This window comes from Danio rerio, chromosome 22 (assembly GCF_052040795.2).
Source record: "Danio rerio strain M-AB ecotype USA chromosome 22, GRCz13ab, whole genome shotgun sequence".
Lineage (NCBI taxonomy): Eukaryota > Metazoa > Chordata > Actinopteri > Cypriniformes > Danionidae > Danio > Danio rerio.
The window spans coordinates 6,785,149-6,799,952 of NC_141042.1; the positions used below are offsets into that span (position 1 = coordinate 6,785,149).

At 34.3% G+C, this 14,804-nt stretch overlaps 1 protein-coding gene across 2 annotated transcripts; it reads right to left on the minus strand.

Moving 5' to 3' along the window:
• Positions 1 to 1,385: 1,385 nt before the first annotated feature.
• On the minus strand, positions 1,386 to 13,133 carry si:rp71-1i20.2. Of its 2 annotated transcripts, XR_015521198.1 has the most exons (6): positions 12,890 to 13,127; positions 9,741 to 10,070; positions 6,578 to 8,226; positions 6,322 to 6,451; positions 6,066 to 6,207; positions 5,571 to 5,878 (listed from the first exon to the last, which is right to left on the minus strand). XR_015521198.1 is itself a non-coding variant. In NM_001013487.2 (5 exons), the coding sequence occupies exons 1-4, from the start codon at positions 12,939 to 12,941 to the stop codon at positions 2,321 to 2,323; spliced, it is 789 nt and encodes a 262-aa protein (NP_001013505.2). In that variant the 5' UTR covers positions 12,942 to 13,133; the 3' UTR covers positions 1,386 to 2,055; positions 2,279 to 2,320. The 2 variants fall into 2 exon arrangements, 1 of the variants encoding a protein (NP_001013505.2); NM_001013487.2 differs by lacking the exons at positions 5,571 to 5,878; positions 6,066 to 6,207; positions 6,322 to 6,451 and adding exons at positions 1,386 to 2,055; positions 2,279 to 2,391 and having other exon boundaries at positions 7,891 to 8,226; positions 12,890 to 13,133.
• Positions 13,134 to 14,804: the final 1,671 nt, after the last annotated feature.

Here is a 14,804-nt window from a genome sequence, read left to right on the forward strand (position 1 = left end):
ATGTTGTTTTAACTGTGGGGAAATTATGGATAAACTCTGTTGAAGGTCTGCAACAGCTCTCGGAAAAGAAAGATATACAAGCTGTCACTGGAGCAGTATCAGGGCTGAGTGAATAATCAAAATCGACATTCAGAACCTACAATCGATCAAAATTTTCCAGGTCCATTTTTTTCAATTACTTTCTCTACCATGGAGTCATGACCCTGCTCTGTTTTCCACACTTTGCAGCCACATCTGATCTCTCTGGTCAAGTTGAATGATGGATCCATTCTTGAGCCTTACTTTGGACGATGATTAAAAGCTGTTCCAGAGATGCCTTGAGATGGCATATTTTCCATTACATTAAAATGATCATTCACATTAAAATATTTGTTTACAGAAGATGCCAGAAATGCACTGCTTAAAATACTATTTACAGGATAAAGACTTATTTTATTTAGAAGAGATACTGCTTATGTTTTATTTTTTTTAATAAAAGTTATTTATTTTTACTTTTTTCTAAACAAAAAAAAAGTGACTTTGTTTTTAGGCAATGTGTGTTTTATTTTTAGTTGGTCAATGTTGATGTTTAATAAATAAACATCGATAGTCATTGTGTGTTTTCCTCAGTTATTTTAAAATCAAGCACCCTTCATTCAGAAATCTCTCACTTGTAATATGAGCATATTTACTGTACAATACCTGCGAGTGAACTATCAGGTCCAAAAAAACAACATAAATAAAATAATTGTTTATTAAAATGTTCAATTTATCAAGATTTTGGTCTTAGGCCAAATCGCCCCGCCCTAAGCAGTACAAAAAGTAAAAAACTTTGTAAAAAAATAAATAAAATAAATAATATATATATATATATATATATATATATATATATATATATATATATATATATATATATATATATATATATATAAAATAATATTTATATATATATATATATATATATATATATATATATATATATATATATATACATACATACATACATGTATATAAATATATAAATATCTAAATAGGTATCAATAAACTAACAGGCAGTTGCAAAACCGAAAGTGAAACCAACAGTTTATGTGCAGTTCATGAGTGTGACCAGTAGATGTCATCACAGTTCAGCAAATTAATAAAACCTCACTGTAATTCTAAAGATCTTTTTTTTTTTGGAATACAGTTGATAGGAAAGCCTTGAATAAGGGAGTATATCCATTACTATATTCATATTGTATTGAGCTTAATAAATGCACGTTGATAACATTTTTAGAAGATAAGATATATGTATATCCCTTATGTGCAAATGACTATGTTAATTTCCTGTTATTTTACAAGCTTATTTTTAGATAAATAATTCAATACCATAACATATTATAAACAAAGTAAAACTGACAATTAACGTCATTTAATTAAACTGTAGAGTTTAATCAAAAAAAGTAATTATAAAACTGAATACTGACAGACAACAGCAAAGGTTAAAGTCGTGTTTGGAGCAAGCTTAATAAGCCAACAGACTACAAGGTAAAAACATTTAAACACTGCTAGAAGTAAACTGTACTGTAAAGAATACATTTTTTATGGAAATCAAGTGTAAAGTACACACAAAAAACATTTTAACACACACACACACAAAATTATTACATGTTTATGTAATTTAAATTGTTCCAGCAAACTTTATACTGAGACAAACTGGTGCCAACCTAAGCAAAATCAACTTAATCATAATCAAATTCGTCTAAATCACCTATAGGGAATATTAAAGTGTGTATTAAAGGCCACAGGTGTCTGTGTTGAGGAATTGTCCTGTCAACAAGATGAAGCTCATTCACCTTCTCACTCCAGCAGAGCTGATCCTCCACTGATCCTTTTCAACACCTCCTCCAACCCAAAGCTATTCTTATTTAGCACACTTTCTTCACAATTCTCTAATAGCGTATCCTCTCCAGTCTCTCTTTCAGTATGTGTTGCTGCATTGTTTTATTGGCAGCCTGAGTCTTATTTAAGAATCTCTCCTCTCGCTCAAAAGAATGCTACTACGATCACCAGCATCACCGCCTTTCTGTTGGGAAACTTCACAAAATGTAAAAGAAATGGTTAAACTTGATAAAGAGGTCTTGGATTTCTGCTTCCCTCTTTTATTTGTTTACAAAACTGTTTATTGTATAGAGCAAGTTAAAGGTGAGTAAATTATGGCAGAATTTTCACCTCAAGGTAAACGTTTTTATACTAATTAGAGTTTAATTTTGATCAGAATACTCCACATCTTGTTAAATCAGCTGCGTGTAATACTCACAATCTGTGCTGCTGCTCCATCATTTGTGGTGAAGACGATAAATCACAGCAGCAACAACAGCATAACAACTATTCCTGCTATTGCACCTCCAGACAGCTGTGAAGGCGAAAGAGCTGAAAAGAAACAGGGATTATTATCAGAGAGTGATGGATCTTAAATTCTGTATTTAACAACAGCTCTGATTCACGTTCACACTTTTCTGCTTTGGTCATCAGAAGCTTGTATTAATTTCTATGTTGATTTAAAATAAAAGTGTTTGAATTCTTATAACTAGCTTGCAAAAGATATAGCCGGTAATTGGCTGTAATCATACTAATGCCTTAATTTCGCATATGAATATAAAAGATTACTTTGAATTTTTATAGTTAAATACTGTGAAGTGATACTATACTGTGAAAAATTACAGTAATTTGTTGTGAAAATCTGGATTTTTTTTTTTTTTTACAGTGTAGTTTCTGGATTCAGATCAGTTAAATTTAGTTAGTTCAGTCAACTCTCAGCACCAGGACAATGAAAAGACATGATCAATGTAGTAGATTAGAGTAGTAGATTAGTAGTCAATGTAGTAGATTATTGAATAATAAGCTATACATTTTTATGGTATCCCATGGATAATAAATAAATAGATGAATAGAAATAAAAAGGGGTGTAACAATATTGTAAACACCGTAATAGTCATTTTTTTTTTCAATATTACCGTAGGCGCATGTCTCAATAAAACTATATTTCTAAGAAAAGTTTGCTTAGGCGAATGAAGCGAACGGGAGGTAGCGGGAACTACAATTTCCATCAGCCTAGGTGTGGCCATCACAATACGAAAAAGGAGAAAAGGTGACAGACAAAGAAAAAAACATTATGTAGGCATTGCCAGACTGTGGTAAAATATAAGTCGGGGAATACGACTAATAACAGTCATGGGGACTGTAGAACACAGCACACTTGTTAGATTAATGCAGACATAAGCCCCTTTCACACTGTGATACCGGTAAATATCTGGAAAATTTCCGGAACGACTTTACCGGTATATTCAAAAAAGCGCTGTTCACACAGGTGAGGACGTTATGGAAATTTTCCGGAAAAGAGCATTCACACATCCATTCCAAAATACCGGTAAATTCTGACATCATTCACCACAAATGAGCTTTAAACGGCTGCGCTTGTGTTTGTAAACATTTGACTAAATTACAAACTCTGTGGATGATCAATATTGTGAACAACTTTCGCAGGATCACTTTCGCATGTCGAGATGTTCATAATATGTGCGTGTGCAGGCGCTCACAGGCTGTTTCACAGGCACACGCAAAGCTTGAAGGTAAACAAACAACGGCTTATCATAAGCATCTCATCGATGATTATTTACACAGTTGGCATTAAGAAGAACATATAAACGTGATCTGACTAACTTCTAGCAGCTAAATGTGTCTGGAAAAATATTCAAAGGCTTTTATTCTCACAAACCGCGTGGACGTGAATGCGTCTGACTGTTGTGATTGGCTAAAGCAGACGTCTCACGTCAGCACGTTCTAGACGTGCACGCGCTTATTACGGCAATCTTCCTTCTGCATTCACACAACGCAGCATTCCGGCAAATTGCCGGTAATGTTACAACTTCCCTTTCCGGAAAATAGCCAGAACGAATTTACCGGTATTTTCAAAAAGGGCCTGTTCACACATACAACCTTTCCAGAAAATTGCCAGCAATTTTCCGGAAAGGTCTGTATATGTGAAAGGGGCTAATGACTTGTACCGCAAAGAGTCCTCTATCTCACTCACGGCTTGTCCTCTCAAGTGGTGGAACGACAATGCACAGCGTTACCCACTGCTGTCAACCTTGGCTAAATCATATCTCTCTGTCCCAGAAACCTCAGTCCCAAATGAGAGGGTTTTTTTTTTCTGTTGCAGGAGACATGCCCAGAGATCCCAGCTTTTACCAGATTATAGTTATATGATAATTTTCCCTAAAAAAAACATCTCTATCTAAGTGAGTGAGTGAGTGATTAAGTGTTGAATGTGATGAGCTTTCAACAATACTAAATTGAAACTTCATTTATTATTTTTTACATGTTTTAATAGTTTTTTGTTATTAAAATTGAAAAATTGAAGTTCCTGTTTCAAAACTTACAGATAGATGGCTAATTTGTATGTCATTGATATGTTCAGTGCTAAGGTAAATAAACACTTTTGCCACTTTTTTCAGGTCTTTTCATTAGTTTTGTTTTTCCTGTAAATGATTCAATAAATACTGTACCGTGCCATTCATACCGAGGTATTATCGTACAGTGAAATTCTGATACCGTTACATCCCTAGAAATGTATGTGATTTTTTCATGCAATTAACATACTTTCTTAGCAATAGATGCTATTTAAAGAAAGTACAAACCTTGCCTGAAACAAGAGCATGATCAACAAAGTCTAAACCTCAAAGTTAAATACCAGTCATTAATATTATGAATATATTTTCATTTGTGTTATGAAATGTGATAATTGTTAAATGACCTGAAAATACAGCAATTATTATAATTATTAGCTGTATGTTCATGTCCTTTAAGAACTATTACATTTTTCAAAATGGAAAAAGTGCATGTTCAGTGTATTTTTGCTTATTTATATTTTATTTGTTGTATTTTCATTTACACTGTGTTCATAAAAGATTCATTTATTTTTCAAAATGGAAAAAAACATAAAAACATAAAAAAAAGTGTTCAACATTTAACAAAAACAAAAATGTTTTAGAATGCGTTTCATTGCCAATTTATATGATACTTGATAATTTGTGTCTGGTGATAATACAGTTTATCGAAAATAAGCATTCAGATTGACTGTGACAGTCCTTAAAGCGATTTTTCAGGATTCAAATACAAGCATGCAGAGCAAGTTTTCTCCACCACATCTATCATGGACATTCAAGCCATAGCCAAAGGAGATGCAGATAGCCGACTCAAAACGATGACTACACAGCAAATTCTGGTCTTTGGAATAAACTCCCTGGGAGTCAAAATCAACTCAATCTGAGTGTACATGCGTGACCATCAAATGTACTCCCATTCAGAGTTAAAATCACTCTGCTTTTGGAGTTGAATTTTAACACATTTTTTTGAGTTAGATTATAACACTTTCTGGAGTTAAAATTGTAATCCTACAGAGAGTACTTTTACATTTGGGTATAATATAAACTCCTTACCAATGTTAAAATGTAACACTTTTTAGAGTTAAAGTGTACTTCAAACAATATATATATATATATATATATATATATATATATATATATATGAAAATGACTGAACTGATGCAATACTCTTTACTTACTGCTTTTATTCATGCAAATCCACACATTAGATTTAGAATTTCCATCGATGTACACACTTTGAAATTAATTGTCATCAAAGCATTAAATCTAACAGCAAAACATTTACAATTAATATATGTTAGCAGCTAGTGCCAACTAAAACCAATGGCTTAGTAAAATTGCATGAGACAATCAACACATTACATTATATAAAATTAACTTCACAGGAATCAGAAGCAGCAAAAAAATATCTTGTCATACTCCTTAATCACAGTCAACTCTGCTGGCTTTGAAGTTAGAATTTGCTCGATTTTCTGAAACGAAGAAAAAAAAAAGTATTTAGAAAGATAACCAAAATTAATATTTTTTTAACAAAAAAAACTTAATCTAATAACTGTGTTTATACTATTTTTTTACTTTAAAATGCATTCATTTTGTAACGTTATTTTGTAATGTTTACGGTATAATATCTATGTATATGGAAGTTTAAAAAAAAATTACATTTTTTGGACACTGCCCATTAAAGGTTGAATAATTTGAGATCCAGAATCACTGCTGCTCAAACTGCTTGACAAAGACAATGTATCTGTCAGACTTGGGGAGGAGGGCACTTCAACAGCCCCTTGCTGCAGGACAGTCAAATCTGATGAAAAAACAACAACAACACGTGTCAGCAAATGGTTCTGAAATGCACACTTTCACTCTGAGTCATGAGACCAACTTTCAAAATCTATAAAAATGTTCTTAAATAACCTACCATCATTAGTGTGGATGACATGTTTCTTTGGTTGTTGCAAGTTCTTGAAATACATCCTCATCCACCTCTATGCCATGGTCATCTGTGACTTTCGATGCTGTATCCTCTGGTATCACAAACTTGTGCTGGACTACAACATAACAACAATGTATAATTTATCAAATAAATTTCAAAATGACTGTTATTATTATTATTATTATTATTATTATTATTATTATAATAAAAAAAAAAAATACTCTGTTACGCTAAAACTCACCCGCACTGAAAAAATCCAAGAAACAATCTTCTTCCAGTTTAATATATTTTTTCTTGCCTACAAATTGCACTTTTATCAGCATCGTGGCCTGAAATAAAAAAGATAAATGTTATTTAACAACTTATGTTAGTGTGATTGAAAATGTAATGTAAATATAGCTGAAAACAGCATACTCTCACGGTCACGACTAAATCATGATACAATCCAAAACATTTCATGAGCAATATTACACATATTAAATCTTACAGACATAAAGCTCTATAGCTTGTTCACATCCACAACATTTTTTAAAAAACTGCACAAAACAGCCACATTGGAAAAGCTAACATGCTATGCTAAGTTAGCCACATGCAGTCACTAGCCTCACAGTACAAAATGAAACAGCTACAGCAAAACACACTTTTATATATACATTTAGAAAAAGCTTTTAGAATTGTATAACAATGCACTTTTACCTACCTCACAACGAAGAACATAACTCCAGTTCTCATGTGCTGCTCGGCAGAGTTGTGTAATGGCGGACTTTATCAAAAAATTTAACTCCAGTAAGGAGTTAAAGCACGTTTCTGAACACCAGAGAATGAACTCCAGAATACAATACAGCAAGGGGTAATCCATAACACAAAATTGTGTTAAAGTTTAAAAATAAACTCAAAAAAATTAACTCTTTCACACTTTTTTGCCTAACTCCTAATTTTTCAACTCCAGAAATTTGCTGTGTACCATTACTTCCTACACTACGACCCATAGAGCTACCCAGATACATCATCTGCGTCAGGAGCTTCTCTTCCTCAAGAAACTGTATAAGAAAGCTACTGATGAGGAGAAGCAACTATTAGCGGAGTTGAAAAACATTTTGAGAAAGAAGCTGATCATCCTACACAGGGCAGAGTGGCATATCTGAGACAGGGGCGAGAGAGAGCCAGGAAGTGAGCGGCCTTCATCACTAATCCCTTCGGCTTCACAAAACAGTTGCTTAGGGACAAACGCAATGGCCATCCGATCCGCAAGCGAAGCCGCCGAGAAGGCCACAAGGTGGATGTGGATTAAGTGGGTGGATCCGTGGACTGCTGCTGGGACACAAGTCAGGACTTGATCAACCCCGGCTGGGTGACAGTGTGTGATGTTGAGAGACCCGAAACACCCAATGATCCCAGGATACATTACTGATGATGTGTCCCAAATGCATCCATGAGCATTTCTTGCATAAATTTGTAAGGCACATTGGAGATTTTATCTCCAACTCAACATTTATTTTTAGGTTAAAGTATAATGAACTGTTGAACGTTTAAGGAAAAGAATAAAATACTCACAAGTGACAGTAAGACTGAATCTCTTCTCTCTGGTGATGCTGAAGCGTCTGTCGCTGCTGATTAAAATCACTAATTTATAATTTCCAGAGTCTTTGATGCTGGTTTTCGTGATGGTCAGAGATGCAGATTCATTGTCCAGTTTCAGTCGGTCCGTGAATCTCTCTTTACACTGAACATCAGCGCAGATCTGACTCTGATTTACAGAGATTTCAGCGATGAGAGTGTTATTAAGCAAACACTTCAGCTCAACAATCTGGTCTCTTCTTACGCCAGGATTAAAAGTGACAGACTCTCCCTGGTTTTTCTTTACTTTATTATAATGAGTAGCAGGATCATCTAAAAAATTAAATCAACAGATCATGAGATTATCTCTGGTGAATAAAATCTATTTACTGCACATGAATCAATGCACACCCTCTTAATAGTAGAGATTCTAAAGGTGTCTTAAAATATTCATTTATTTTTCGAAGTTTAGATTACATTTTAATAACAAAATTACACCTTTATTATTGTTTAAAGGGCCATGAAACCCCCTCGTTTCAGCAGGGTGTTTTCACACCTCTACTTTGGAAAAAGTCAGAAAAGTGGGCGTGTCCAGCTCTGTTTAGCGGGGAGTGTCGGAGGAAGAAAAGTGGGATGGTGTGGGAGTGTCTATTTGGGCAAGCGCGAGTTTTAGAGTCAAAATACACAAACAGGAGAAAGTGATGGTGTTAAACCTACATGGACATCTGTAGTCGAATTATTTGCCAAAATTATTAAATGGCGGACTTTAACTGCAGTTTGGCTCTTTCATTCAGGGAATTCATTCATGTCCCTCGCGACAAACGAGATATTTGATTCGAGGAACTGCTCTAAGCGTGTATTTTTCGTGCAATGTTTGATTTTGCATGGCGAACGAGAGAAAAAAAACCTCCGCATTTCCTGGAAACTTGGATGCACACGGCAGGTAGCGTCAGAAAGCCGCGTGTGTTATTCCGGTCACTTAATGCGGTGAAAACCCTACACGAGGTTAAAGTTTGGTTGTGGTGCTAACATGTTTACACTCAGTGCAATGGTTAACTTAGTTCGATACAAACAAACTGAATAAACAAAGAGCGTTGGTCGCTCACTTACCAAATCTGTAGAGACAGGACAATCACCAGCAACTAGAGCCGCGTCTTTATTTAGAGGAGACTACAAGCGAATCCGGATCTCAGCGTTTGCAGATGAGAACAGCTCTCAGGTAAACAATAATCCTCCTTAGACACATAAGTTATTGTTGTCGAGCGTCGCGTACACTGTTAATACACACGAGAGTCTGAGCTCTCACAGAGAGAAAATGAAACTGCAGCAAACTATAAAAGCAACACTTCACGCTTGTTTTGCCAACACAACGTGGCGTCTCTGTCGTCTAAACACTGTGACAGTAATGAATATTAATGAAGTTGCACAATAGAGCGCGCTGATTGGTTTGAACCAAGCCTTATTCATGCATTAATGCATCACACTGTAAGACGTAATAAGACTCACTCTGGCACAGACGTCCAGACGCTATTAGTATTAGTAGTCACGTCCAACGCTATTATGTCATGACCGTGACGCAGCTTCAAAAATTCGTTTCAAACCAGAAGTACGAATTTGCTTGATATAACGCAAAAACTACCAACTTTTTAAAAACACTTTTTAGTGAAATATAGGTGTCCTAACAGTGTTTTTAAGCAGTGTGGGACACATATACGACTGTCAACAGCTCAAAAAAATGTGTTTTGGTGTTTCGTGACCCTTTAAATGAAGTGGTCCATTAATGTAACCGTTCTTAAGAGTGCAGATAAAGAAAATAAAAATTCTTTAAACATTCATGAATAACTCACCATGGACAGTAACGTTAAAGATGGTTCCCCCACCCCCAATAACCACCAGTTGATAAACCCCAGAGTGTGTGTTTGTGATGTTCACGATGGTCAGAGCTCCAGTCTTACGGTCTAGCCTCAGTCTGTCTATGAATATCTCAGTGCGGTCATTACACTGAATATCAGTACAGTTAAAACGGAGATCTCCATCAAGTTGAGCGATGCGGATGTCGTTAAAATACCATTTAACGTCTGCAGGCTGTAGATTTTTAACACCAGCAGTGTGTAGAGTGACTGAATCTCCAACCGTCACTGACACCAAGACAGCATCTGCATAAACACCAGTCATATCTGAAGAAGACAATCAATATAAGCCAAAGAAAAATACACAATAATGTATCATAGAGACTGAAAGTACTTAAACAATTCCATAGTGAAACACAAGGGCGTACTGTAGATTTACTCTGGACATTGTTGGGAACATACATCCTCAGAGATGCATTGAACAGCCCAAATTCGTGCTTTTAAAAATATGAATAAAGTACTTAATAACATAAAATAAACACTTAATAATACAAATAACAATCACGTCGCATGCTGCAAAAGTCAATTTACATGATTTTACTGCAGCCAGGCTTTGAGGAGGTATGGATGTAGAGAAATTTAGAGGTGTGTGATGCAATTTAACTGTTTTTATCCCGATTATAGTTTCTCATAATCATGTAGGCCAAAATCATAACCCAATTTCAATTAATTGCACAGCCTTGGTTAATAGTATCATGGTGAACTAGTAGTGAACTTGACTTTTTGTACGTGTGGGTAACTAAGGGTGAACGGAACATTATTTTATTATTTTGAAGTTGATTACAGTTTTGGTAGAGACATTTCAGTAATTGGTGGATATTGGTGTGGATATGTCTCCTCCGTCCATGCCAATTCAACGCCCGTAGCAAACAAACGCTGTTGAACATCACTCATTAACACCATAGACTGTAAGATCTATGATATTTGCGTATTGTTGTACATCCTGCATGTTTTAAGCAATGTGTAAGCGAGGCGGACAACTAACGTGCGCTGCACTGGACTTTAGACCTGCTGGTCTATTGAGCAGTCTATTTTAGTTCCTCAAAATAGCAACATGCCAACAATGCGCCTTAACACACTTCTTTTCTAGAACAAAACACCCATAAGTCCACAAAGTGATGCAAATAGATTTGCTATTTACGCAACGTGGCGGAAAACTGGAAAATTAAGGTTGCATGTCTGTAATGTGAACCCATCTGTGTGTGTTCTTTCTTTCTTTCTTTCTTTCTTTCTTTCTTTCTTTCTTTCTTTCTTTCTCTCTTTCTTTTTTCCTCTCTTTCTTTTTTCTTTCTTTCCTATTTTCTTTCTTATTTTCTTTCTTTCTTTCTTTCTTTTTTCCTCTTTCTTTTTCTCTTTTTTTCTTATTTTCTTTCTTTCTTTCTTTCTTTCTTTATTTCTTATTTTCTTTCTTTCTTTTTTCCTCTCTTTCTTTCTTTCTTTCTTTCTTTTTTCCTCTCTTTCTTTCTTTCTTTCTTTTTTCTTTCTTTCTTTTTTCCTCTCTTTCTTTCTTTCTTTCTTTCTTTCTTTCTTTCTTTCTTATTTTCTTTCTTTCTTTCTTTTTTCCTTTCTTTCTTTCTTTCTTTCTTTCTTTCTTTCTTTCTTTCTTTCTTTCTTTCCTTCTTTCTTTCTTTCTTTCTTTCTGAATTTCTGAATAATAAATTCAGCAGAATCTGAATTTCTGAATCTAGCCAAAGTATAACTAGTGCTAGTTCTGTGTCCATCCCACCGTATATACCCTCAGTCACTACTCCCTATATTAATACATTAATATAGTACAATTGAAGGACTGAAAATTCATGTTAAACACTTTGAGACATCGTTCACAGCTAAAGAATGTTGAATGGTAAAAAATGATTTTTGTGCAAATATAAGAGGTACACTAATTTTGACCAGGTACACTAAAGGGGTAGGATGTGAACACATCAGGAGTTTTAATCTTGTACATATACATATATATATATATATATATATATATATATATATATATATATATATATATATATATATATATATATATATATATATATATATATATATATATACATATATATGTATACTGTATATACACGAGTAATATCACACTCCTAGCAGTGCAATATGGCTGTATATCGGCACTGGTGGGAGGCGTGCGTTGGCACGAGCCCGCAGGCCGAATGCCTTAGTGCCCCCCACCAGTGCCGATATACAGCCATATCGCACTGCTAGGAGTGTGATATTGCGTTTATACAACAGTTTGACGACATAGTTGTGTATATAAAAACAAAATCAAACATGAAGAGTCTTAAAAACCCTTTATGAGGAACTACTTTCTTCCGGATTCAAATCATAAGCTGACAGTTAAACAGTTGAGCAAGCATCTTTTAAACTTTAGATCTGTAGTGTCTGCTTTTTGCTTGCTGTATGTGGGCGGAGTAATACACATAGGGTAAGGAGGCTGTAGGAGTTGTGATACTGCAGAATATCGCACGGCTATCAGCCGATCAGATTTGAGAACCAGACAGAACTGTTGTGTGTGTGTATATATATATATATATATATATATATATATATATATATATATATATATATATATATATATATATATATATATATATATATATATATATATATATATTTGATCTTTATTTCCTGTTTGGTCGTTTCTTTGGCACTTTGGATTTTTGTTTTTGTACACTTGTATATATTAGGTTTTCACCTGCCAGCACTGTAAATAAAACACACTGTTCACTGGAGTAATAGAGTATGCCAGCAATTTGTTTTATACCCCCAAACGCAGTTTGCACCACCAGAGCAAGCTGATGCTTGTCGCAGTCTGTCCGTGTAAAAACTGCACAAACTGCATTTAGAAAGTTAATCAAGTTTCGGCTTGTGTTATAAAAGTTTTGCCCAATAACAAACCGGATTAACTTTTTACAATTAAGTTAAAGTAACGTAAAATCATAAGTTCTCGTAACTTTTTTAATGTACATTTGTTACGGTTTAGCTTTAAACCAAATTCCGTCACCCAATGATTTTTAAGACAGTGGTTTGCTTTGGAAGCACAAAAATCATGTTCATTTAGAAAAAAGTAATCATTAAGCTCTTACCATTGTTGAGAAAACACAACAACACTGCAAGCACACTGAAGACAAACTTCATTTTTACTGCTTTTCCTCATAAAGAAACAGATGCTGATCCACCAATCTGGACTGAGGTAATTTCAATTTACTAGAACTTCTATGTTAAGCAGCTTTGACACAATCCACAGTGTAAAAGCACTAGAGAAATAAAGACGAATACCTCAGCTCAGTGACAGTTGTTTCCACTATAAAGTTCAAGACAAGTGAAACTAACCTGAGAAAAGGTGTGGTTTAATGAATATGCGAAACCTCACAGGTCTTGCTTGTCTATACATGTTTGCACTTACAAATGCATGGCATGTGCAAATGCATGACTTCTGCAGTGCATTTATTGAAAGAATTTGAATTTGACTGTTATTATGTTAACAGAAAACTTCAGTTATGCTACTCTTTGATATATATAAATTAGTCTTTGATGAAATTTTCAGACAAAATGACTATCGCAGTCTTGTAACTGTGACACCATTACTCTGAAAGAGGAAAGTCACAGCTCATTGTACTGTCTTTATAATGATATTCTTGATTGATTCAATAAAACAATATTAGCAGATGACATCATAAATAGAAACCAACCCAAAGCAAAACAAAAAAGTTCTTCACGAGTTCACACTAACAGATATTTGACTGAATATGCAGGTGTGCTGTCCTGGAAGAGGGCTCTGAGTTTGTGAAGACACCATAAATCATGTTATTCCCCTTATCAGGATATAATAGGGTCTGAGCAGAATGCTCCCCCTGCAGATTTAAGTAGGTATCAGGTTTAAAAGTGTGGAGTTGGAGTGGTTGAAGGATGCTGAAGTCAAGAGAAAACAGAAGTATGAAGTGTTTGACTATTTATAGGGGTTTGGTTATGAGCTGATTGATAATAGAATGATTGTCAATGATGAATTACCCTAGTCAAAAACTGTTTATCGAACATCCCTAATTAAAAAATAATATTAATAGGCACATATATATACAGTTGAAGTCAGAATTATTAGCCCCCCTGTTTATTTTTTCCCCTAATTTCTGTTTAACGGAGAGAAGATTTTTTTCAACACATATCTAACATAATAGTTTTAAGAACTCATCTCTAATAACTGATTTATTTGATCTTTGCCATGATGACAGTAAATAATATTTGACTAGATATTTTTCAAGACACTTCTATACAGCTTAAAGTGACATTTAAAAATAGAAATGAAGTACCCACATTTAAAGGTTTAAAGGTTAATTAGGTTAACTAGGCAGGTTAGGGTAATTAGGCAAGTTATTGTATAACAATGGTTTGTTCTGTAGACTAATGAAATAAAAAATATATCTTAAAGGGGGCTAATAATTTTGACCTTATAATGGTGTTTAAAAAATTAAAAACTGCTTTTATTCTAGCCAAAATAAAACAAACAAGACTTTCTCCAGAGGAATAAATATTATCAGACATACTGTGAAACTTTACTTGCTCTGTTAAACATCATTTGGGAAATATTTAAAAAGGAAAAAAAAATCAGAGGGGGGCTAATAATTCTTACTTCAACTGTACTTATAAACTGCAAGTGAAATAAAGTAAATAAATCAATCAATACAAATACCAAAGGCAATAATAACAGAGGTAATGAGAAAGCAAGAAAACAGACAGGAGAGAAGAAACACACTGTGGTCTGCTGTCATCAATTTTCTGGCAGACAAAATAAATACTGTTTAATTTCACAGGCTCACCAATATCAGACACTTATAACTTAAAAATGTGTGTTTTTATTTGTGTCTTATGTAAAAGTATTTGTGTAGTGTGTCTTAGTTTATGTGCATATTTAAGTAGTTCGTTGTTAGCATAATTAGATTACTGCTTCAGTATGTTAGTTTTGTGCAGGTTTAAAACCGCTGTTTTGTCCAGTGTTTTGTTCAT